This window comes from Ctenopharyngodon idella, chromosome 6, assembly GCF_019924925.1.
Source record: "Ctenopharyngodon idella isolate HZGC_01 chromosome 6, HZGC01, whole genome shotgun sequence".
Classification (NCBI taxonomy): Eukaryota; Metazoa; Chordata; class Actinopteri; order Cypriniformes; family Xenocyprididae; genus Ctenopharyngodon; species Ctenopharyngodon idella.
In genome coordinates, this window is record NC_067225.1 from 21,159,835 (window position 1) to 21,186,183 (window position 26,349).

Genomic DNA, 26,349 nt, shown 5'->3' on the forward strand with positions numbered 1-26,349 from the left:
GGCTGAACGATATGAGGCAGAGGTAGAGATAGAATAATGAAGAGAAAATAAGAAAGTGTAAAGATTGATAAAGTCTTTAGTTATTACCCCCCACAGTGGCTGTGTCAGCATTGCGTGGGCTCAAAAACATACTGTTGAGAGGCAGCATGAACATTCTGCTAGGCTTTACATTTCTTTATATTTACACTTTGTAACATGTTACACAGACATGATACCTCTGGGAAATTCCATAGTGTAGTCATGTGAGTAGATGCAAGTTGACAAGTGAGGTGTTAGACTGCAGCTAGTTCGGCATCACCCAAGAGACAGAGGAAGAGGAGACTGGTGAGTTCTCTCTCTCTCTCTCTCTCTCTCTCTCTCTCTCTCACACACACACACACGTACACACACACACACACACACACACACACACAAACAGGTTTGTTTTGCTATCAAAGTGAGGACATTCCATAGGCGTAATGGTTTTTATATCCCCCCACTACCCCTACCCCTAAACCTACCCATCACAGAAAACATTCTGCATTTTTACATTTTTAATAAAACATTTAGTATGTTTTTAAAGCTATTTTAAGTATGAGGACTCATGAAATGTCCTCATATTTCATGTTTAAGTCATAATACCAGTGTAATACCCATGTCATTATACAAATTTGTGTCCTCATAAATCACAAAAACGCATGTGCTCACACACACACACACACACACACACACACACACACACACACACACACACACACACACACACACACCTGTCAAACACTTTGTGCTTATGCTCTGTGAAGAACATTTGTGTGAGAAGTCACTTCTTGTTCAAAATGCTAGAGTTAGCAGAAATATTTATGTAAACAGTCAGTTTTTTTCTTGTGGTTGTAAACAGGCAGGACAAAAAGATGTGATGTGTCAAAATTCATTTTGAATAATTGAAAAAATGTGTAAATAATTGAAAAAATTTAAAGTTCTTCATTGAAAACAGTTGTTATTGTTAAATAAAACCAAAACTATTAAGTTGAAATAAAATCAAATAAGTAGAAAAAAAATAACGTAATCTAATAAAAATGAAAATAAAAAATAAAAAGTAATTTAAATACTAATAATTACTAAAACAGTATATAAATAATCCTTAAATAACACTGACTGAAACATGTAAAAAAAGTTTATAATAGCTTAGAATTGTATTATTAATTTATAATTATTTATTTTAATATTTAACAATTTAAATAGTTAAAATAAATACATAGACAAAAAAAGAAAGGATTTAACAAAGTTCACTGGCATCGGTAGTGACTATGAAATTTTGGTGTAAATGAGTCTGATTGTGTCTGCTACAGGCACAACACAAACTCTCTTAACACATCTACATTATATTAATAATGCAGAGCAATCATCTCAGAAAGGGCAGAGGGTCACTATAGTGATGGGGGTCAGGATGGCTGGATGGAGAAAGTGAATGAATGCCAAGAGGTGCCAAACGTTGCTATAGTGGCAAGTGAAACAGGCCTGTTGACATTATAACTGAAATCCACCCAAAAGAACTGAAATAAAATCATGAGCATATGAATACACTACTGTTCAAAAGTTTGGTTTTAGAAAGATTTTTTTTTTATTTTTTTTTTTATTTAAGTCTCTTGTTTACCAAGGCGATTACTGCTGTCAGTGTCACATGATTTTTCAGAAATCATTCTAATACTGATTTGGTGCTCAAGAAACATTTCTTATCAATATTGGAAACACTTGTGCTGCTTAACATTTATTTGAAACAGAAATCTTTTGTAACACTATAAATATCTTTACTGTCACTTTTGATCAATGCATCCTTGCTGAATAAATGTATATATGGCAAAGTATGGTAGTGTACATAGCAAGCCTATGATTTTTTAAAAAAAAAAAAAGTATTTTCTGCTATATGAATTTCTGATTGCTTAGAAAGTAACAGCACACCTCTCATCTATAAGTTACATGATTCAAAGTCTCATTCATACTTTTATACATCATTCACACCATGACTATAGCACACTGTGCACTGCTCCAACCTTATGGCCACTGAATGAATCAGACATTTAGCATCATTGTGAGAATGACACTACCTTACAGAGATAGACGAAGAGCAGAAACGAGCAGATCACTCTACAACTGTCTCAGCTCTGTTGCTATGCAAGCACTGTGCCCTCCCCTCATCTGTCTCTCTGGGCTACAGAAAGACAGGAAGAACACAAGCAGGGAAGGATGAAAAGCAATTAGAGATGATCTCAATCCAACTCATGAGCACATCTGTGTGCAAGTTCACTCCAACATGGAAGGTCAGAGCAGAACTGCCTGGTCTCAAGCATAGTATTATGAAGGACTAACTGTGCTCACCTGCCTGTTTGCGTGCATGTCTGGCCACGTCATTATTTGCTCCCCTGGCTGAAGAGCAGTCATTACTTTTATGCACATTGACCAAGAGGAAAGGAACACAGAACAATATGCATGTAGAGCGGCTGAAATGAGCGTGACCACCGGAATACAGCATAACAACAGTGAGAAAAATCACAGAGCACACAAACATAAGCAAAACCTCAAGACTGTCTGCAGCATGCCTTCAATTACAGCTCATATGACTAAAAACAAGTTATCTGACTATCATGAGAAGAACAAACAGAAAGAACAGAGATGCAGAAATGAAAATGGAGAGCTGTACCTCTTGGATCGGCGCAGCATGCTTCTCTCCGGCAGAGAGAAATTGGAGAGAACGGTCCAGAAGGAGTCAGACATGATATCGGTGCACTAACATGGCTGTCATCCAGAAATCAAATGTGATAAAATGCCAGAGAAGGAAGAACAGCTGGCTAAATGAAACAGGCTTTCTCTCTGATAGCAAGCACTAGATGATGTTCCTACAGCTGCTGCTGCCAGCAACCTGTGACACAACTACAGCTATCGTGAGACGGTGTCATGTGCTTTTTTCTCTTTTCTCTCTCCTCAACACCCTCCCCTACTCTCTCTCTCTCTCTAACTCAAATACACAGCACCACATGTATAAAGATGCAGTCAACTCTAAATACAACCTCCAGAAGTGTCAGCAAAACTAGAAATTTTGTGAGAAATAGTGAAACATTTTAATGCTAGATGATCTGTCAACCAGAAATGGCTGGATCTGACAAGAGTTCAATACACATCCCTAGAGAAAGTGACAGAATGACAGGGGATTAAAGTGCACGCGCACACACACACACACACACACACACACACACAGACACACACACACAGACACACACACACACAGACACACACACACACACAGACACACACACACACACACACACACACACACTATATATATATATATGTGCAGGATTATTCGGTCAAATGGTACAAGCATAAGGGAGATTTTCTGTGCGGTCCAAACTATACAGTCATTAGTCCAGCAGGTCAAAAGGACTCAAATGAGCGAAAAAGAATTAAAAAAAAAAAAAAAAAAACTGAAAAGCGAGGAATCAAAAAGATAAACAATGCTGTTTGTAATCATATGTGTTTTGCAGTTTTGCAGCAGGCTAGATGCAGGCAGGCATGGGAGCACTGTGTCACCTTGAGCTAACCGACACCATGGGCTCAATCGCTTCAGACACACATCAAAGAACAAACAGCTAGGGGGAGAAAACACCTCCACCCAGTACTACACAAATCCACACACACCAAACAAACACAAGCAGTAGACAGAGAAAATGCCCACATATATACAATGTAAGCACTGAGGAAGCAAGGGATTTTTTCAAAAAATAAAAATTGAATGGGAAAATGACAGTGTGCAAAAAAAAAAAAAAAAAAAAAAAAAAAAAAACCCTACAAAAATTTGCTAAAATGATAGCGTACGACAGTGACACCAAAGGATTAAGGTTCAGAGGAAGGCAGCACCTATTATGCCTCATTTGAGCTCATTGCTTTCTCACTGGCTAAAAATGCAGGTAATGAGAAGGGGGTAATGATGAACATAGGCAAAAAGTGAGAAGTTTTTACACAGTGTTTCCATTGCACTCTGATTGGCTGAATGGAAGAAAACATATTATATTGGACATATAATATTGGGAACAACAGCAACTCAGCCACGAAGTGGTAGTCCACGTAAAAATCACAGAGCAGGGTCAGCGCATGCTGAGGCGCACAGTGCACAAAAGTCGCCAACTTTCTGCAGAGTCAATAGCTACAGACCTCCAAACTTCATGTGGCCTTCAAATTAGCTCAAGAAAAGTACGTAGAGAGCTTCATGGAATGGATTTACATGGCCGAGCAGCTGCATCCCAGCCTTACATCAGCAAGTGCAATGCAAGGCATCGGATGCAGTGGTGTAAAGCACGCCAAAACTGGACTCTAGAGCAGTGGAGACGTGCTCTCTGGAGTGACGAATCACGCTTCTCTGTCTGGCAATCCGATGGACGAGTTCAGGTTTGGTGGTTGCCAGGAGAATGATACTTGACTGACTGCATTGTGCCAAGTGTAAATTATGGTGTTTTTCAGGGGTTGGGCTTAGCCCCTTAGTTCCAGTGAAAGGAACTCTTAATGCTTCACAATACCAAGACATTTTGGACTATTTCATGCTCCCAACTTTGTGGGAACAGTTTGGGGATGGCCCCTAACTGTTCGAACATGACGGCGCACCAGTGCACAAATCAAGGTCCACAAAGACATGGATGAGCGAGTTTGGTGTGGAGGAACTTGACTGGCCTGCACAGAGTCCTGATCTCAGCCCGATAGAACACCTTTGGGATGAATTAGAGCGGAGACTGTGAGCCAGGCCTTCTTGTCCAACATCAGTGCCTGACCTCACAAATGCGCTTCTAGAAGAATGTACAAAAATTCCCATAAACACACTCCTAAACCTTGTGGAAAGTCTTCCCAGAATAGTTGAAGCTGTTATAGCTGCAAAGGGTGGGCCAACTCCATATTAAACCCTACGGATTAAGAATGAGATGTCATTAAAGTTCATGTGCATGTAAAGGCAGACGTCCCAAAACTTTTGGCTATATATATATATATAGCTCCAATATTAAATATTTATACAGTTCGAATTGGATGAACCTATGACCTAATCAGACCAATGAAGCAAATAAATGAATGTTATATAGTTTAGTTATACTATCAAACAAATCTACGCCTATGCAGCGCAAATAAATTAATAAATAAATAAAGTTATATTTAGTTTTACTGGTCAGGGTGTCCCCTGTCTGTAGCCTGAAATGTGAAAATGACTAAATAAAAAATAAATGAACACATAAACAAACAAACAAACAAACAAACAAATAATGGTGGCTAATACTAATATGGCACTAATATGTAGTTCATCCGTAATGTTACATTTACATTTTTAGAACTTCATTATAGTTCTGGTGTATATCTATGGTTGATCAGTAGATGACAATGAGGATATTATTCAAACTGATCAGAGTCAGTCCATCGTAACTGAATTGGGGTTAATTTAATTTGCTGATCTTGGGCAACTAGTCAGAGTATCACAAGAGAGAAACAATGTGTAGACATAACAAAAAAGGAGCTTTCATTCACATAAAAAAAGTGGAATAACGAAAACTGAGTGTGATGTGTAGTGAGAGTAAAGACCAACAGATGGAGAAAAGGAATAAGAAACAGTCTTTGGAACAGTTCCCTGCCTCTCTCTTGGATGTCCTGTTGAGCTGAGCTCTGAAAGGTTTTAAGACTTGACTTCCTGCAGCTTCACCGTTGGTCTAAACCTGTGGGGAACTGTAAAAAATAGCCTTTCCACTCATAAGATAACATCTTTTAGAAATGGTGTCTGGTGTCTGGTCAAGCCAATGCACATGGGAAATGAGGCTTTACAGGAAAGGAAAATGATTTTGAACATTTTCTATTATTATGATCATGATCAATAGAGGATGGACAGGGCCATGGAAGGAAAGAAAATAGTTGTGTATGAAAAAAAGCAGACTGTAGCGATTTCCTTAAGCTATACTGAATCAGAATGAAAGGTCAGAGTTTCCACGCTGCTCCTGATGATCACTGTGCCCTCTAAATAACCTAAAATGTGTCCTTACAATGCAAAAAAAAACATGCACACATTATATTCCTACATTGTGAACACAGATATTCTTAACCCAAAGGTTACAGACAACCCAAGACCGTGAGCAGACTGTGCTCAGCAATTTGTGTCATCAAACAAGAGATCAGTGAGGATCAAAGTGAACAAACACACACACACACACACACACACACACACACACACACACACACACACACACACGGTCAAATGGGACAGAACATGGAGTTCTGACATTCCAGAGCAACTCATTAGTGCAGAATCACTCTCATTCTCCTCCATGGACATTCGACACACACACAAATACACACACTTGAGTTAATGAGCAGGGCTTAAACAAACCATATCAAAGCTTACTGGCAAGCATATTTGTTCAAAATTATCTGCACAATAAGGCTGAGTGATAATGCTAAAAAATACACTACAGTTCAAAAGTTTGGGGTCAATAAGATTTTTTTCTTTTATTCAAAAAGGACTGTAAGTAAAGGCTTAACATCGTTACAGCAAAATTCTATTTTAAATAAATAAAGTTCTTTTGAACTTTCTACTCAAAGAATCTTGAAAAAAAAAGGTTTTCCACAAAAATATTAAGCAGCTTAACTGTTTTCAACATTGATAATAATTAGAGAGTTTTGTGAACACAATTTCTGAAGGATCACGTGACACTAGCTATGCTTCCATCCAAAGCTGCGAATTTAACTTGTGCGGAAAATTGGAATATCGCATAAAATATAAAGCAGCACTTCCATCCCATCCCACAAAATCATCACTTCCTGGTAAATTGGTGCAAAATATCTGTAAAAAAAGTGGAAGTTGCTGCAATCGGGGAAACCACTGTGGCTCTTTTTTCCTACATCATAAATGACTTGCGTCTCCGAGCGCGAAATGCAATAAACACTGTCAATTTATCTTGCGTTCGGGATGCCTGGTGTTTGAGAATGCAATCATATGAGACACATCTGGGAGGGAATTAAACCAAATCATTCTGATGAAAGACTTTGGCTCAGGCATTAATGATCAAACCAACATTTGAGATTCTGTGCGATGAAATTCATCTGGTTAGTCCAGTTATCCAATCACATCCACTGTTGAGGCAAAGTCTTGTGAGTTTTTTTTGTTGCGCAACGAGGGATTTATTCTGTAAATGTGTTTCCACCGTACTTTATGCGAATGTCTTCTTATCGGATAAAACATTTCCATCCAGCGTTTCTTATGCGATATCCCAAAATGCGCATAAAAATGTGGATGGAAAAATAACCTCTGAATACTAGGGTAATGGATCACAGCATTTTAGTGCCATGTTAAAATAAAACAAGTCTAAGATTTTGAGAATAAAGTTGTAATATTACAAGAATAAAGTCATAAATTAGGGGAATATTGTGTAATAAAAGTAGAAGTATTTTGAAGACAAAATACACAATAGGAATAGCGATAAATATCAACGCAAGAAATGCATGGAGGATTTAGTTACAGTAAATCATATTTTATTCTCATAAAAAGGCATATCATGAGATGATTCTCAAAATGTTATGACTTTTTTCTTGTAATGTTGAAACTTTATTATTACTGTAGCCTAATAGATTAAAAAAATGAACTAAACAAATCTAGTTAAAAATCAATGTATGTTTTCCACTGATTTCCAAGCTTAATGCCCAAATTAAAAGGACACTGACATCACTGCAATGTTGCTTAATTATATCATCAACAAAATCATTGTGAATACATCATGAATATTCAATATATCATCCAGCCCTACTGCACAGTATACAAAAGTATCCTCCACAAACCATCCTTAACAAGTAAAAATCCATCCATCCATAACACACGGTAGCAAAAACTGGCCATGACAGAAAAATCAGGCTACAGTTATTAATAAGTAAGTAGTCATTTCAGCAAAATGCTTTCATGCTTTAATCAAAAGCGACAAAGCATATTTATAACATGAACAATCCCACTTGAGCAACCTGGGGTTAAGTGCATTGCTCAAGGGCACAGTGCTGCAGGCACAGGTACATGCAAGCCTTCCAGTTACCTGCCTTGAGCATTTAGCCACTAAACCACACCATTCCATTAGAGAAACAGATTAGACGAAATAGGAACCATACGATGCCTAGTTATCCAGCATGCTGCTGTAATGGAGGTTGGATCAGGAGCAAGTGCAAGGGCACTCTTACCTCCAGAAGAAGGGGTTGGTGCTGGGGGCAAGGACAGGGGCAGACGCAGGCCCCTCGGGTCCGCCCGGGGACGGGAGGAAGAGAGCAGAGGAGGAGGTGGTAGGGGAGAGGAGATGCTGCAGGAGACTGCTGTTGCCATGACAACGGTACTGAGCAGTTGGCCAGATTCTTTTAAGTGAATACGGCAAGAGAGGAAAGCAAGGAGTAATGTGAATGGTTAAAAAAAAAAAGGAAAGCTCTGCGTGTTTGTCCTTGTGAGTCTGTGAAGGGCATGGAAAGACAGGATGTCCTATGGCAGTTTATAAACATGACCAAGGCAAAGGCTTATTATCACACTGTCACAGTTTCTGCCTCAGTGTGTGTCCACACTTCAACCCCACAGCATGAATTGAACACATCCTGCCTCCCAGTTCCAGTAAGATATGTCTACAAGCTCCAAGTAAACACATGGTAAAACAAGATCCTGTTTTGAGTTGCCCTGGTATTCCTGAGAGATGCTGCTGACAGGCTGTTTCAGCAGTTCAGCACACGCACACTGGGCACACTGAAGTTAAAGCTGGTTGGCACTAGGATAGGATGACAGTTCTGTCAGGTTCTACTACCTCCCTTCGCTTTAGGCAACATTCAAGCTGAGTTGTCAAGCATTCCAGAATCCATTCTCCTACATTCATTTTTGCTACATCAAAACTTCTAATATTTGTTTGTTTGTTTACAAACAAGATGAGGAATACATGGTTCTTGTTTTTCATTAATTTCATCAGAAATTTACTCCAACACTGCACTGCACTGCGATGACTTTTAGTCTGGGGCAGCAACAACACAAAGGATGTGTTCTTCCTTTTGAAAAGGCCAGATAGAGCACAACTCAATGGAAAAGACTGCAGGTACTTGAGATTAACAAGGAAAGAGAATGGGAACAGGACTGGGACATGACTCAGGCTGGACTTGAACCTCGGTCCCCATGAGCACAACAGAACTATATATAACTAAGCCACAACTAGCTATTTGTATGGTTCATTTAAAACTTCTTATTTGCTATATTGGCTTATTCATACCAAGAGTGACATTATGGGGAAAAAAAGGAAGAAAAAAACAAAAAAACAAAACAGGAATTTCTTCATATCTGAATGAAAGCTATAATAACCCATTGCAACTCTTATAACCAATACGTATGTTGTCAGTCTCCTAGAATGAAACTGTGGAAGTAAAAAAGTATGACAAAGTGATAGAGGAACAATCAATTATAAAATAAGCTAATAATACAGCAATTAATATAGCTGTAAAATAAACATTCCAATTTGTTAGCAATTCCTTTTTATTAAAATTAACACATCACTTCCTTTTGCTCTGTTTGCTGATAAAGCATTTTATGGTTCTTGTATTCAAAGATCAACAAAATCAATAGTATTTCCAGACACAGAAATGTCTTATATTTTTTTTTCTGTGGGGTAAAAAATAAATAAATAAATAAATAAATAAATAAATAAAATCGGTAATACTTTATTTTAGGGTTCAATTCTCACTTTTAACTAGTTGCTTATTAGCTTACATATTAGCTTTCATATTACTAGTATATTGGCTGCTTATTAGTACATATAAAGCACATATTAATGCCTTATTCTGCATAACCCTATTCTGCATCCCTTAATCCTACCAATACCTAAACATAAACACTACAAAAACTTTGTAACTATTAATAAGCAGTAAATTACAAGTTTATTGAGGCAAAATTTGTAGTTAATAGTGAATATGCGTTCCCCATACTAAAGTGTTAGCAAAAATCGTATATCTTTTGTTATATATAGTTATATATCTTATATAACATATATATATGCGGTTTGGAAAATGGATGTATGACAATTTTTTCTCTACAATCCATACAGATGTACTTTATGACGACATCTAAGTGTGAACAGAGCTTATAGTTAGAAACACTAAAGCGATGAAAACTAAGTTATAAGTATTAAGGAGAAGTCAATCTGGAATTGTAAGTGTATGGACCATCTCACTTTTTTTAATCACCATGCTAGACTAAAACTTGGTTTTCATTCAACAGGGAGCTGCTTCAGCAAGCCAAGACACAGATGTGCACTCAGAGTGGAGTAGGGGGCAAGGGAAGCTGACTTTGCAAAAGCTGGCATTTAACATGACTGAATAATGCACAACTGCACACATACTCTGCTGAGTGAAGACTTCTCTTTACTTGTATTTCCCTGAGTCTTTCTGGCATTGTGTAGGGTTGTGTTTTTGAGGCTGTAAACTGAGCTACACACTGTGGCTGTCAATCAACGAGGCGAGAGTTAGAAATTCAGCCACCACTCAGAGCATGAGGGGAAAGCAGGTATCAGGTTCCCAGACAGACTGTGAGAGAGTAAGAGGAAACCTGGTGCTTAACTGCCAAGGAGGTCAGAGTCTGCGGTCTGTTTGTGTAAAGCTAATGCTGTGGTCATGTTTAGAAACCTCAACGGATGGAGTTCATGCATTGCAAAAATGAGTGACAGTCAGCTGGACTCAAGTAAAAGTTTGAAAACAAGGAAAGAATATGGGCCAGATTTACTAAACAGGACAAATTAGCGTGAGAGAGCAATTCCCTGCACATAATCTACTGTTGACACGCAAATTAAAGAACACAGACGCAGCTGGATCATTTCCATAATGACCAACACAATCTACCAAGACCAGTGCAAATTAGCGTCTGGTTTAAGATATGTTTTTTTGGGGTGATAAATAATGGTGCAAATACCAGTAAATTGACTAGCACAAACCTTAGTAAATCACTTTCCATGATTCATTTAAATACTCTATCCCATAAATTTTGTATCTGAAATGGAAACTCATTTACAATAAGGTCAGCCGCAAAAATAACTGTGCCCACCCGCTAATTTTTCACTGTGCGTCTTTAGTAAATCCTTACAGTAGTTTATTTTACCTCCAAAAGAAGGCTTGCATTGGCGCAAGCTGTTAGTAAATCTGGCCCTAAAAGTTCTGTAAACAAATACAAGCAAAATTTGTTGACTCATAATAGGGCTGCACGATTATTCAAAATAAAACAAAATCGGGAAATAGCAATTTTCAAATTGCAAATGTTACAATTAATTAAATAAATATATGCGCTCATTCTGCCTACATGTTTCAGAGTGAAGCACAGCAAAGTTTTTTTTTTTTTTTTTATACACGTGAGCAGCTCATGATCCAGTGTTTTCATTATGTTCTGTTTGAGGTAAGTGACGCTCAACGTGAACTCATCTCTGCATCTGCTGTGGAGCACTTATAAACAAAACAAAAGCTTTAAGGTCTCCCAAACTAAAAGCTTGATGGTTTAATGTTTGAAGATAAAGAAATTACAGTCATAAATATTAGTATTGTAATTTTGCAGATTTACTGTAAAATAATTTATTTTTCTTAAATACTCTATATATTAAAACAGTAATTTTCTTATTTTTGTATAATTATTTAGAAAAAACTATAGCATAAAATAACAAGCATTATTATCATTATTTATAGTCATACTGATATAAAAATCACAAAATGTTTTGGCAAATTGTATAGCCTTTTTAATTACAATTTTTATCAGAGGAAAAAAAAAAAAAAAAAATCACATAAGCTTTTTTTTCCTCAAATCGTGTAGCCCAATCATATTTATGATCTAAATAAACTCTTACTGTAAGTGCAGGTTAGGGGCTCCAAGTCTTTCCTTTCGTTTCTTCATGTTCATGAGTATAATAGATGGATAAAAAAGTCTGCCTTTTACTCAGAGGTGCAACTGGGAAGACTCCAGCAACAGGTTTATCACGGTTGCAAAAGCACTACATGGCGTAGTGTAAAAGTCTGTTCGCAAACTACCAACTCTGATTGCGAAAGTTTCAGCGATTCCAGCCATACTTCCTTTATCTTCATCACAAACATCAACTGTCAAATCACAATGTGCCTTCAAGTCTCAGCTTGTCCACGGCCAGAGCGAGTATCCAATTCTGTGTGAACTGAGGTCATGACGGTATTTGTTGTTAAACGACAGTCCTCTAAAAGTTGTGCCCGGGAGCGTTCTGTCTTTCTGAGCACTGTGAGTTACCATAACACCAGTCTGAAGAAAGAATGTAAAGAGCGTAACGATCCAAATTCTAAACAAATCAGAAGAACCTTTACTCTCCTCTGAGCTTTAATTCTAGTGCGTGTATAGGTTGGCAAGACAGACAGAGACACACAAACACACAGAGTAATGAGTGAGAGGGCATTCTCATGATATCACAAGACCCTGGGGGAGGTGCAGCTGTTGCCCCTACCTCACACCGGTCCATCTCTGTACACACACACATACACACAGTTCAGAGAAGAGAGATCATCAGCGTCCTATCAACTGTTCCCAGACGAATGCTTTTGGCTAAATGTAGCCTCAAGGAGACAATAGGCAGGATCAAAGAGCAGAGAAGCACCAACACAAGCGTTAAGCCTGACTGATTCAACACTGACACACCGCTACAGGAAAGCCAATTACACTGACACATGATCTACAGCTCTGCAAAGGGATAGATCACTTAAATATGAAAATTTGGTTATGATTTACCCTAATTTCTCTCCAAATCTGTATGACTTTCTATATTCTGTGGAACACAATAGGAGGTATTTGCACATTATCTGTGTCATTCTTTTTCATACAATGAAAATGAGTGGGAATAGATACTGTCAGGATTCAAAAATGAATTTTCATTTCCTGTTTACGAGGTTCCCACACCAGAAAGTGAAAAGGTGAGATGGAAAGGAAGGAGATACAAGACTGTGAGACAAGAAAGTACCAAAACCCTAAATGAATGCGGGCTAAAATGAGATTTCCCTGACAAACTGTGTGGTTGAATAGAAGGTTTGATTTGATTAAGTCCTGTAATCCCATGGCGGGTGGAACAAACTCAGTGAACCCTCACAATAGCCAGCATTCTGCCTGCCCCTGCCAGTCACTTTGAGCTATACAAAGACGAGAAAAACAAAACCCTTAGCCTGTGTGCATCATAAAGAACACGCACAACCTTTGCAGCACTCAATATTACACCAAAAATATAACACCGAAATATCGTCTGCCCACCCCTAATCTCATGATGCTGATATTGCACCTTTGTATGATTGGCTGTAAAGAGCACATTCTTTACTGGCAGTGGGTTAAAAATAAATAGAAAAGAAGATATAGATAGGTGTGCTAGAAAAGAAACCGAAATGCTCAGCTGTCGGAAAAGGCCTGCAGTAATCTGCCTGTCACTGCCCTACCAGTCACCTACGACCCCCATGACCCTGTCCATGTGCAGTAAACAGTGTTGACACTGTGATCTAGTAAGAATGCTAACCCAACTAATACAGCTGTGTCTGAACTGCCTTATCAGGCAATATTCACATGTAGGAAGGCATCAATGCAAGTCTGAAATAAATGACTGCATTATTTCCTGACTACTAAGATGCCTCTATATGGTCAATTTTTGAAGGCAGCACAGATATATCCTTTACTGTGTATGATAACCCACAATCCTGTGCATGTGGTTCAATGGCCAATTAGGTCAAGATTTTAATGTTTTTAAAAGAAGTCTTTTATGCTCACCAAGGCTGCATTTATTTGATTAAAAAATACAACAAAAAAACAGCAATATTGTGAAATATCATTAGAATTTAAAATAACTTTTCTATTTAAATATATTTTAAAATTGAATTTATTCCTGTGATGGCAAAGCTGAATTTTCAGCATTATTACTCCAGTCTTCAGTGTCACATGATCCTTCAGAAATCATTCTAATATGCTGATTTGTACGACAACAAAGAAATCTACACGGGTCTTCCCTGTATTTTCTCCACCGTATTCCTATTACGGAACAGATTTATGTAACTCACAGTATGTACTAAAGCACAATTAAAATAGATGACCAGAACTACACACCTCTTTGCTGAATGGGCATAACATTCTCTTTACTAAGAAAAAAAATGTTATATAATTTCCCAAGGTCTGATTATTCACAATAGACCAAAGATTTCTCTATCCTCATTCAGAAAAAAAGAAGAAATTCTCAAGTACTCACAAACTGCCTCTTCTCGGAAGACTCAGCTCCTTCTGAAATGAAGAAAAAGAAGAACACAATATTAACTGTAAAATCAAATTAATGTGTCTGTGCCACAAAGAACTTGTGAACTTGAGCACAAGACATGGAAGCCTAAATTCAATGCAGACACTAAACCATCCACCAGGTGGCACAATTCAACAACCACAATTCAACATGGGTCACAATAAAAGAGACATATTTACATAGTTTAACTCTTAACAACAGGCTTTTTAGGTAGTGTAATTATTAGGTAGTGTTAGATTCAATATATGATTCAAATAATGACTGAGTGGAATAGTGGCTTGCATCCAGCATCATGAGTCTTTTTTTTCTCCCATATTGAAGGTAAAAAAACACCACTAGATGGCAAAAGTGAACCAATATTACACACAGCCAGATTTACCTTAGAGCAGTGCATGCCTACTGATAGCTGGACTGAGAAAAGACAACTGATATCAGGTCCAGAGGACCCACGGGACAGAGAAGACAGACACAGAATAAGGCCATTCCATCTGTCATCGTCCATAGTGAATCATAGTGAATATCCAGTGCACACACACACACAAATCAAACACTACATAACAGTGATGTTTATATGCACAAACCTGATTAGAAATATTTTTGATTAAATTGAAATTTCAATTTATTTGTATAGCGCTTTTCACAATAAGCATTGCTCCAGATGAATTCTCTCAGATTTTCAACAGACGCCCTAGAATCCTCTAAAACCCCATTTTCAAAACCTCATTTGATGTGTAGAGGGTTAAATCTTTCTATCAAAACAAAATCTGAACAGTGTATTAGCGCTCTTGACAGATAAATAGCTAACACAAACAATAGCTTTTAGATAAGTCATTACATTCAATTATGGGATGTGTTTACAGAGCCCAACATCCATTAAAAGTGTGGGTGTATGGGCAGAGGCCTCATGCGTACTGATCCTTACTGATTCAACTTATCCAGTTACACAAAAGTGTTTGGTAGTGAGCACTTTCTGGTAACACCATGTTTACTTGAATCTGGCATAGCTGTCACTTAGCAGTCTTTAAATCAGAAGTATATTGTAACTGTGTCTAATGTAAATACAACTATAGCACTTCATAATAGGAGCAATTTGGAAATGATTGCTAATCATCAGCCAGAGAAAAAAAAAAAAAAAAAACTGATGAATAAAACATAGGGGTTGAATCCATAAACTGGCAGAAATTTGGCAATTTCAAAGTACGCTGTAAGCAAAAAAAAGAAAAATAAAAAACCCATAGAAAAATGGATAAATTCCTGGCAGAATTACCAGTACCTTTTCGGTTAAGTTTACAGCCATTTCCTTCAACCCTAAAACACTCAATGCAATGAATAATTTAAAAATGTGTAACACCAGTGAAAAATCAATACAGAAAATTCTTTCAAATTATCATGGTCCATTGGGCTGTATTTTACAGACTTAGTGTATTGTTTCTATTGTACTATTGTGGTTATGTATGTGTGTGTGTGTGTAATAATTATTTAACAAATAAAAACATATTAACTATAATATGCATAATTATCTATTATCTTTTTTCCCCAAATACAAAACCTCGAAATCAAATATTTTATGTAAAATCTTTATAAAAAAAAAAATAAAAAAAATCATAAAGTTTATATATTGCGATACATATTATTATCTCAAATGTGATAGCTATGATTTCAATTGCGGCTGTCAATGGACTGTTAAAGACATGTTTGTTCAGAGAATGAGAATGAGAATGATTTTTGTTTCAGTCCAATCTCTGGCTGAGAGCATAACTCATTTCAAGTGTGCTGAAAAAAAAAAAAAAAAAAAAAAAAAAAAACTTCTGCCTCCTACTGAACGCAGCTCTTATTACTGCAGGGATATTGGACAGAAGTGGAGAAAGAACATATTAGACAGGACAAATTCAATAGTGTACTGACCAGGGTAGGTAAATTTATGAGGATGGAGAGTGTGATAGAGAGAGAGAGAGAGAGAGAGAGAGAGAGAGAGAGAGAGAGAGAGAGAGAGAGAGAGAGAGAGAGAGAGAAAGCTGTAACTGTATTCAGAGTGCGTCTATGAGACATCTGTCTCCCCACATCATTGGAGGACTGAGCCAGGGAACCTTCACGTCCTCCTGACCCATCTGCAGAATATTAACACAGCAACTTCTCAAAGTGCAGCCTTAGCAAAACATGAGCCTACTTTTTAATTAGCAACTCCAGCGATACCAGCCTGATATGCCTGGAGGCTTCATATATGGAAGCTTTTCCTGCTTTTCATGTCAACTTGAAATCACTTTCCCTCTGTGCTGTCAGAAAAAGTGCATCTCTCCCTCTCTCTTGACCTCTGTAGCCTCTCCTCTCTCTCTCTGTAACAAGCCTGAAGTGCTCATCAGTGCATTCCCACTGCTCTGACCGAACTCAGGTAAGGATGCATCAGCCTTCAAGCGCTGTAGATGGACTAAACCTTGTTAGCTTGTGTGTAAGATGAAGTGAGTATCTACACTCATTGCCAAATCTGATTAGTTGTGGAGCAAACCAGTGCTGCCTGATATCTGGATGGTATGTATGTGTGATAGTGTTCCGGAGAACTGTGACAGGAGCGAGAGCGTGCCATAGAAATGTTCATGCCTATTATCTACAGCTCTGCACTGAACGCAGAAAAAAAATAAGGCAAAGCCAGACTAAGACTGTGGACAACAGTGTACAGCCTAAGTTTTGTTTGTCTCTACACTAGAAGCGAGCAGTTTGCAATCATGCGACAAAAATAGATCACTCTGCTTATAATCACCGAAGTTGTCCTTGGATGCCTTTCAGATGCCCCGTTCCTATTTCTGTATTTCTACTCCAGCCACTTTTCCCTGTCCATCTATAATACAATTATTTTATATTATTTTTAGGGTTGTTCATTTAACACATTAATTTTATTAATTAGTTAGTAGATTTAATACATTTAATGCGTGATGTAGCCTATAGAATGCAGTTAGAATGTTCCTAAAATTCAAGATACCAGGACAAATATACCCCTGTATGATTTTTTGTATCATATTTAATTTATCATATAATTAAGCAAGTGTTGTATACATGCCGAGAAGACGCTGTTTTCTGCTTGGCAAAAGCAAATTCTCTTTGTAAACACTCCCAAAGGATGAGGATGTGAAGAGTCAGTGGTTAAAATTATCACAGCGATACAACAACAGAATAACACTTTCAAGATTGCTTCTCAAATCTCCGTGAGGTCTAAGTGGGATTTACAAAATGGCATTAAAGACAGGACAATAGCCACTTTATTTGGACCAACTTGCTCCTCAGAAACACAGCCGATTAATTATTGATGTATATATTTTCTACTGGGTGTTCAAAATACGTAGTTTTGTGTTTTATATTGTGCTAGGTCTCCGACTAACTCACTGTCTTAATGAAATACTTATGCAAATCAGCTGTGGTCCACTATTACATAAAATTGTGTCTATTAATGGAGATTGTCTGTCATTCTTACTACTCTGAGTAATGATAAAGGATGGAGCAAGATTTGTTTTACAAACTTTAACGTTACATCAGTCATTCACGTTAGTGCTTGGCAAACATTAGCACTATTATAGATACAGTTAATGATACAGTTCCCACATGTGCACTGCAATAAATTAGAAATATACACATCAGTTTGTTGGACATACACTTGTTAATACTGATGTAGAGGAATTACAGTAGCAACATCTCATAATATATTTCAAACTGAGTAGTGTATCACTGACAAACTTCCTGTTCAAGTCATTCTTGCGATGGAGATTCGGGTTGAATAATTAGTTCTTCCAGTGTTTCATCATCGGACTCGCGCTCAGATTGATATGGTAAAATTGATGCCATCATTACTGCCTTTACAGTTTTTACAATCGGCTCCGGAGCTGAATCAAGTTATGGTAATAGGCATTTGTTTATGCACACGGTGTAAGTGGTAGACCAATCACAACATACTGGGCCGTCTGGCCAATCAGAGCAGAGCAGGCTCGCAGAAAAGGGGGGATTTAGAGAGACTGATTCATCTGACGAGTCGTTTGAGAATCATTGAAAAATGTGGTGATGTACAATGTATATTATGAGAAAATGAAAGCGTTTTTTGACCTTTGATGCATATAAACCTGTTATAGGAGACCTCCAAAATAAAATTAGGAACCTTTAAAACAGCATAATAGGGGCACTTTAATATTGTGTTATATTTTAGACTAAATATTGTCTGTTTTTGCTCAATTTTACCAATGAAAACATTACCTGTAAAGCCAGAGCACAACTGTTGTGTGTCTATGAGCAACACAGAGTGGTGTTTCATTTCTGAATGAATCCATGTTTCATCCGGGTGAACCAATGACTCATAAAGAGAGCCATTTACTTTATTTCTGAATGAATCAGCCGTTTGAACGAATCGAATGAATAAACGAACTAACTTTTAGAATGTCATTTAGACATTTACCACCACCTGCTAGCAGTTTTAGTTTCTTACCTAGAGTATCACTTCATTAAGAAAAATAATTTCATATTTTGGAGATAGTTTGCCCAAAAGTAAAAATACTGTTTATTTACATTTACTCACCCTCATGTTGTTTCAAACCTCTATGACTTTCTTTCTTTTGCGAAACATAAATGAAGATCTTTTGAAGAATGTTGGTAACCAAACTGTTTTGGTCTGTAAATATATCTAAATACCAATTCAGATGCATCTTTTGTAGAGGGGAAAAAAAAAAAAAAAAAAAAAAAATCATGGCTGTTGTAGCCTAAAAGTTTGTGTGTGATAAATGCTATGTTGAATCAAATCAAATATTTCTTTCTAAAGCTGCTTTTTGTAATGCCTATTTGACGATTTTCTTATTTAACACAATAATGACTTTAAATGATCTTTTGGGGGTAATTTCTCAGCCAATCTGATGTGCGATTAATTTGCGATTAATTAGATTAAGTAATCAGCACATCATGTAATTAATTTGATTAAACATTTTAATTGCTTGCCATCCCTAATTCTTTTATATAATTGTATTGTTTGATTGCTATGAATTGTATTATATATGAATTAAAAACTTTGAACTGTGATATCAAAGCCAATTTGTGATGTTTCTGTAAAACTGTAATTCTAAAAACAGAAACCTCAACCATTTTGGGGAAGTATTTCATATTTTAAGAAAAAAATGCAATCTGAAGCAAATGAACTCTGTTCTGGCAGACTGATTCCATTAAGGCATATGGAGGGTGGGGTCTGAGGGAGACCAGGGAGCAGTTGCTCTGTTACACAAAGCCACACACATACACACAACAGCATCCTGGCCAAGGCTCTGTCATTGCCATGGGCTAAAAGGCTAGGCAATGAAATTAGCCAGAGTGACAGTTTGGAGTAGGCCCCCTGCTCTCCCACAAAAGCAATCTACCCAATGGAGCCCATTAATATTTCTTAAGTCCGTCCAGCATGACAGGAAGCCGTAGTGCAGGGAAATGTAATCAGTGAGATGGGCCGAAAGCAGCATCACGCTGCTTAAATGGACTCCTGGAGACAGTTAAAGCCATCAGAAGCTGCAGCGAGATAAGCAACTCTGTGTTTACACTGTTAAAGAGCTTACAAGAGGTGGCGGATTTCAGATTTTAGGGGTTAAACAGTGCGTCGCATCAAGATGCAGTGCAATTTTATTGTGACCTTGGGTAGAGTGGAACCTGACGGGATCCAGTTATTCCAAGCAACAGTTTTGTGTTTGACTGACAGCTCTAAATCTCTCCCCGATTAGTGTTGACTTGTGGTTTTGTGCCCTCCAGCATAGATTTCAAGCTAGCAGAGCTAATTACAAAAGCCTCTGAGCTCTTGAGGCTAAGCAGCCATACATTAAGACAAAACACACACTGAACATTCATTTAGCATCATTATGATTCATTTACAGGCAGAGTCTGCCTGCACTCACATCAACCTGACCCAACAAGAGCATGGAACTCAATAATAATGCAACGGCAGTGTTGGAGAACTGAAACAAACCAAAGCTGCTGTGACTGCAAGTCAAAATGCAAATTGGTTCTTGTGACTCCAAAGTCCAGCCAAGAACAACATCAACCTTCCCTCACATCTCTGTACTTTATACATATATTAATAAACAAATGTTTTTAAAAGGACCAAAAATTTCAGAAATGCCTTTAACTAAACCAAAACATCCTTCTTTATGCTTAATTTTTTGACTAATTACATAGTAGAATGAGCCCTCGATCTAATAAGCAAAATAAATGAAAATGAAGATGTAAATATATATATTACCAAAGCATGTATATATGTCAGAGGAAAAAACTGATCATAAATCAGTTTTTTTCTTCTTTACAAATATACGCTACCGTCATCTCTAATGAAATGCATTAAAAACAGAAATATTGTGAAATATTATTAATTTAAAAATGTTTTGTTTTAATATATTTTAAAATTTAATGTATTCCTGTGGTGACATTTTTTTTTAGCAGCTATTACTTTAGTCTTCAGTGTCACATGATCTTTCAGAAATCATTCTAATATGCCGATTTGCTGCTCAAGAAACATTTCTTATTACTATCAATTTTGAAAAAAGTTTGATATCCAAAAGTTTGAAAGCAGCATGATATTTTTGTGAAAACCGTTACATACATTTTTTTTTTTCCAGGATTCTTTGAAGAATAGAAAGTTGAAAAGAATAGCATTTATTTGTAACATTAAAAATGTTACAGTTTTGAACAATTTAATGCATCCTTGTGAATAAAAGTATTAATTTCTTTAAAAAGAAATCTTTTGAACAGTATTAAATTAATAATTGTTTTCTTTACAATTAAATGTACAAAATAGCTGGAGATTATACAGCTGCAATTTAACACTAAGTCACAAATTCATAAATACTGGAAACTGACATACAGATTGAGATGAGTTATGTGCTCAAGTTTAATACTTAGGATTAGAGGTTTGCTAAAATATACTTAGACTTTGTATAAAAAAAGATAAATAATAGTAACAGTGATGTTTGCCTTGGTGAGCAATGCGGCGGAAAAAATGCAGCCACATGTGAGGTTCACACTGACACTTGAAGCATAAAGAATTGATGACAGCTGTCAAAGTGCTGCCTTGTCCCAAACCAAATACAGTGTCCAAAGGCTTCCAGGATGGAAACAGACAGCTCTGGTCAAAAAGTCAGAGCTCACTGGTTCTCTTGAGACCTCACCAGGGACACTGGACAGCCTCTGACAGTGACAGGCAGTGTGCGGGACAGCAAGATTGCCAGGACAGGCACACAGCATCTCAATCATGCCAGCTTTTTTTCAACTTTGAGTGAATGGCTTGCATATTTCCTCAACAGGAGATGCAGGAGGAAAATCCTGACGGGTACCAATGACATCCGGTTTTGAGCTCAGCATAACAAATGGTCTCTTAAAGATGGTTCGCAGCTTCTTAAGCATTTAGGAAATATGACATTTGTGCTGTACATGAAACTGGTGCTATTTCAAGCAATCAGAAGATATTTCATGTTTAATGCACCGTTGTGGGGAGCAGACCAAAAAATAAATAAAAATCACTGTGGACTATAGCAATGAGCAGAAATGCCTCGTTGCTGTTTGCTTGTTCAAATGCTCAAATTAACAAGGAAGAGATAGCTTTTGTTGTGTGTAGCTTTATCGAGTCACACCTGGTTAGGACACGGTGTGACAGTGAAAGATACAAGCACGCTGTCACCCCTGGACACGCTGACGCAGTCTTGGCCGATTTCATTATGCAGGACTAATGAACTAATTACAGTGGACCCAGGGGAGGCCTTGCTCCCTGCCTGAGTTTCTGGGGAAAGGACAGAGTTATGGAACTACAGAAGCTCTGCAGAGAGTGAAACATGCTCCTAAAAGCTCATCAACTATAACCAAAAGCTTTGCATCTGGCAAGATAGGCATTTAAGTTGAAATGTATAGCTGAGAACTTTCTAAATTTCTCTGTTGCCAGTCACTGAAAGTAGGTGTGTATAAATAGTGAAAAATACTTTTTGCTATTCTATCTTAATGTGCAAAAAGTGCTATAAGTTAGTTGTATAGACACCTACCCCTAATATACAATTTTGAAAGTCTCATGCTCACCAAGGCTGCATTTATTTGATCAAAAATACAGTAAAAGCAAAAATATTGTGAAATATTATTACTATTTAAAACTTTTTCTATTTTTCTATATTCAAAAAATGTATTTTATCCCTGACAGCAAAGCTGAATTTTTAGCAAAATTTGCTCCAGTCTTATATAAAGCCAATATTCAGGCACAATAGTAAACCTACACTGTAAAAAATTTAAGTTGAGAAAACTTAAAAGTTTAAGGCAACCAGCTGGAGGAGATTTCTGAGTTCTCTCAACTTGTTGTTGTATAACAAGTTCAATTTACAACAAGTTGAGAAAACTAAAAATCTCCTGCAGCTGGTTGCCTTACGTTTTTTCAACTTGATTTTTTACAGTGTACATTTGTGTCCCATTGTGAACTCTTAGACACCTCAGACACCAAAAAGTCTTCCATTGCTTCCTGTCACTATATTTAAACAATAAAAAGTCAAGAAGGGTGTAGTAAAGTGATTGCATGAAGCAGGTCTGAGGCTGTTTAATTATTTCATGGAGCAAATGGTGCGTAGCACTAAGCCTGTCAAGACTAATTGCTTGCAATGAACAAGCAAACGAAACTGATGGGGGTAAGAAAGAGAAAGAGAGGGAAAGGCAAATTGAAGAGTAATATGTACTAGGAGGATATTAATTAACTGGGTCATTGTAACACAGAGAGAACAATATACATAAGAAGGAGAGTGTGACGCCTGTGGCGGAGCAGACATCATTATAATGAGTGATTGAAAACTGCTGGGCTGGAACAGAGGATGATGGACAACTGGAAAACATGCCAAACAACAAAGAAACATCTATAGAATGATATTAAGACATTTAAGTTTATAATTTGCAGGATAATTAAGAGCTCCATTAAAGCATGATGCTAGAGGGTTGTAGATGGTAACAGGAGCGTTGCTATGCGGTTGCTAACATCTCGGCTTACCATAGTCATCATTTACCATAGGATGCATGGGATAGACTGAACCCAGTTGCATGTGAGAGAACTGAGCGTTTAATTCAGGTTGTAGCTCATTCATATTAATTGAAGCTGGTGCTGGGAGTATGTAGGGCAGGAAGATGGCTGAGGCGGGGCCACAGGGGAAGACAGGACGCGGAGCAGCTGAGGTTCAGGAGAGGAAAAGAGTGAATAAAAGAACAGAGGGAGGGCAAACGGAAGGATGCAGAGAGAAATGCTGTGAAACACTTCTGATAGATGCAGCTGCAGGTTTTAAGAGATGCCACATCATCACATGCAAAGACAACTTGGCTGCCACCAGCCTCCCATCAATACTGCGTGAGGGCTAAACTGGCACAATTAGCAGTCGTGATATATAAGGATCTCCGTGTGTTGTTGGAAGGAAGCACCAAGTAATTATCCCTACTATTGTGGTGAGCTTTTGGCAGAAGAGGACGTCTAGCCCTTAATTCACTCATTCTGTCTTTTCCTGCGCTCCCTCACTCAGATGCTAATCTAGTGATCAGTCTAGCTATTCACACTGACTATCAAACTGTGGAAATTAAAAAAAAGAACATGAAAAACCCACTAATCCTAATTAGAATTTGCATATTCAAATTAAATCTACATTCCTAAGTGGAGATAATGGAGAGTGAAGAAAAACACAATGCTGAAGTGGAGATTGGCAGATGTGTTTTTCTTTTTTTACCTTTGAAGAATTAAAATGCAGTAATGATGTACCAGCATGCCAAGCGGGAAGCGTATTTGCCGCTTCTGTTTGACAGCTATGTTGCTTTTACCTTTATTTGAACTTTAACGCTTTAAGGTATCGCCAGCACTGTTTTTTCTACAGATCATTATGCATTAGCGTTGAGCTAACGCAACAATGCTGGAGCTACATTCTGTCAGATCTCTCCACGTGTAGCAGCAGGCTGTCTCATTGGTGTATCTTGCCGGCTGCGATATTCAAAGAGAGCTCATCCGTCTCCTACATACAAGGTGACAGTCGTCATCCCCCCCGCCGTAGACGAAGGAGCTTCAAAACACAATGCCGGCAAGATTATTCGGAACTATGCATTGCTCTCACCACAACAGGGCTTGAACAATACAGTGCTGCATGTGGTTTGATCGTGCAGATATTCAGTACTGTTTTGCTCTAAGTGGCAGTTGCAGGAATAGAACAATGCATTCCTGAGTGAGAAATTAATCAAAAAACTGGGTCGTTTGAGGTGCTCGAATGTATTAATGAAACTATAAGGCAGCAGGAAGTGGAGTGGAGTGAAAAAAAAAAAAAAAAAAAAAAAAAAAAAAACCTGTAAAGACTGACCCCTTTTTTGAAAAGTCAGTGCTGCACTGATAAACCACTAACCAATCAGTAATGTGTTGCATCATATGTCTTCGATTCCAGCAAAAGAGTTTTGAATTCATGGACTTACATTATAAATATATAGTTATCAGCTTGTTTTGCAGAGACCGAAATTAGTGACCAATAGAAACCTTAACATAAGAAGAAAAAAAAAATATTTAGAAAAAAGAAAACGAAAAAAAATCCTTATTTTCGAGTGCTGGTTATTCCCCATCTCCTCCAGGGAGGGGGAAGGAGAAAAAAAAAAATAAATAAATAAATAAATAAATATATATATATATATATATATATATATATATATATATATTTACACACACACACACACATATACATATATATATATATATATATATATATATATATATATATACATATACATACATATACATATATACAGTACACTACAAACAACCTTTTTTTTTGTCCATATGAAACCAAACACACTTAATATAAAGTTTGGGGTAATCGCACTTTGTATGATGCTACTAAACAGATCCCAAGCTCCTCTAGGAGAGTAATGAAGTCATATTTGTACCATCTTTGTCTCTGGCATTCTCCCACTATTCCTCATGTCCCCCATGACTGTGAGTCTGAGTTCATTACTGGTAGGTGAACAGACACTTCTCCGGTCGTCAGTATTCGACTCCCAGGTGCTATCAAACTCCCTGACACACAAACATCTTCAATTCACACTTCTGGCATATCCGCCACCCCCCATAAACCCTGAATGCATTACACACACACTCAGCACAAGCATCTGCACACTAGAGAAGGAACCTCATTTGTCTTGGTCAAAGAAAACAGCTACAGAATTTTCCTGAATAATAAAATAACCACTAAAACGCGCCTCTCAGGAAGACAATGAATGAGCGCTTGTAGTAGAAAATGAACATGAAAATGAAATCACAGAAGGTAAAGAAAATGAAAATATAATGAGAAGAGAAAATAGACTGGGAAAACAATAGAAGATGGAACCACGCCACACCCAGACAAATAAAAGAGCCAATGTAGAGAAAGAGCCATCAAGGCATGAAGCCCATGTATGTGTTATGGATGGCAAAAAAGACGCCAGATACACAGAGAGACAAAAGGAGCAATGGTGCTCATTACTAGAAGCTGAAGGAGAAACGGCTGTGTGAGGGTAGACGGAGGTCTGGCTCCCCAGGGAGGACACCACACGAGAGGCAGACGATCAAAAACCGCCCCCAACTGCGTGAACAGACAGACACGCTACCAACATACTGCTATTTTGCTGTGCATTTGATTAATGCCTACTGAGAGAGGTGCTACAGCAGAGACCACTGACTTTAAGTGCCAGACAAAAGGGGGAAAAAAAAGAAAGAAGCGAATGGAAGAAAAACAACAGAGAAAGGGAAGTGACAGTCATGGTATTGTAGTTTCCATCAAGACAGAATTGTTAGTTCTAAGTGTAGGAAAGGAGTACAGTGTCCTCGTTTGTCCAAATGTGTTGTTTTTGTGAAACTGTGTTTGGAAACAGTATTTAGCCTACGGCCAAGTGCGGAGAGGGGGGTGTCCAGACACTATTCTGGAATGTTACTCTATTCTTCACCCACAAACCAATAAAAAAACTGATTTAGTTTCACTAACTAAATATCTGTGGCAGGCTTTTAATAAGGGCAAGTTTTTAT

At 37.6% G+C, this 26,349-nt stretch overlaps 1 protein-coding gene across 7 annotated transcripts in view; it reads right to left on the reverse strand.

Moving 5' to 3' along the window:
- mast2 (microtubule associated serine/threonine kinase 2) overlaps window positions 1-26,349 on the reverse strand; it is a 127,717-nt gene that overhangs the window by 40,250 nt on the left and 61,118 nt on the right. For 5 of the 7 annotated variants that reach the window (XM_051896541.1, XM_051896540.1, XM_051896539.1 and 2 more), the window contains one exon: window positions 14,268-14,299. In XM_051896541.1, the coding sequence (XP_051752501.1) occupies window positions 14,268-14,299 (32 nt within the window). Of the gene's footprint in view, window positions 1-2,677; window positions 2,928-11,879; window positions 12,358-14,267; window positions 14,300-26,349 lie in introns of those variants that run through there. The other 2 variants (XM_051896544.1, XM_051896542.1) reach the window with 2 other exon arrangements.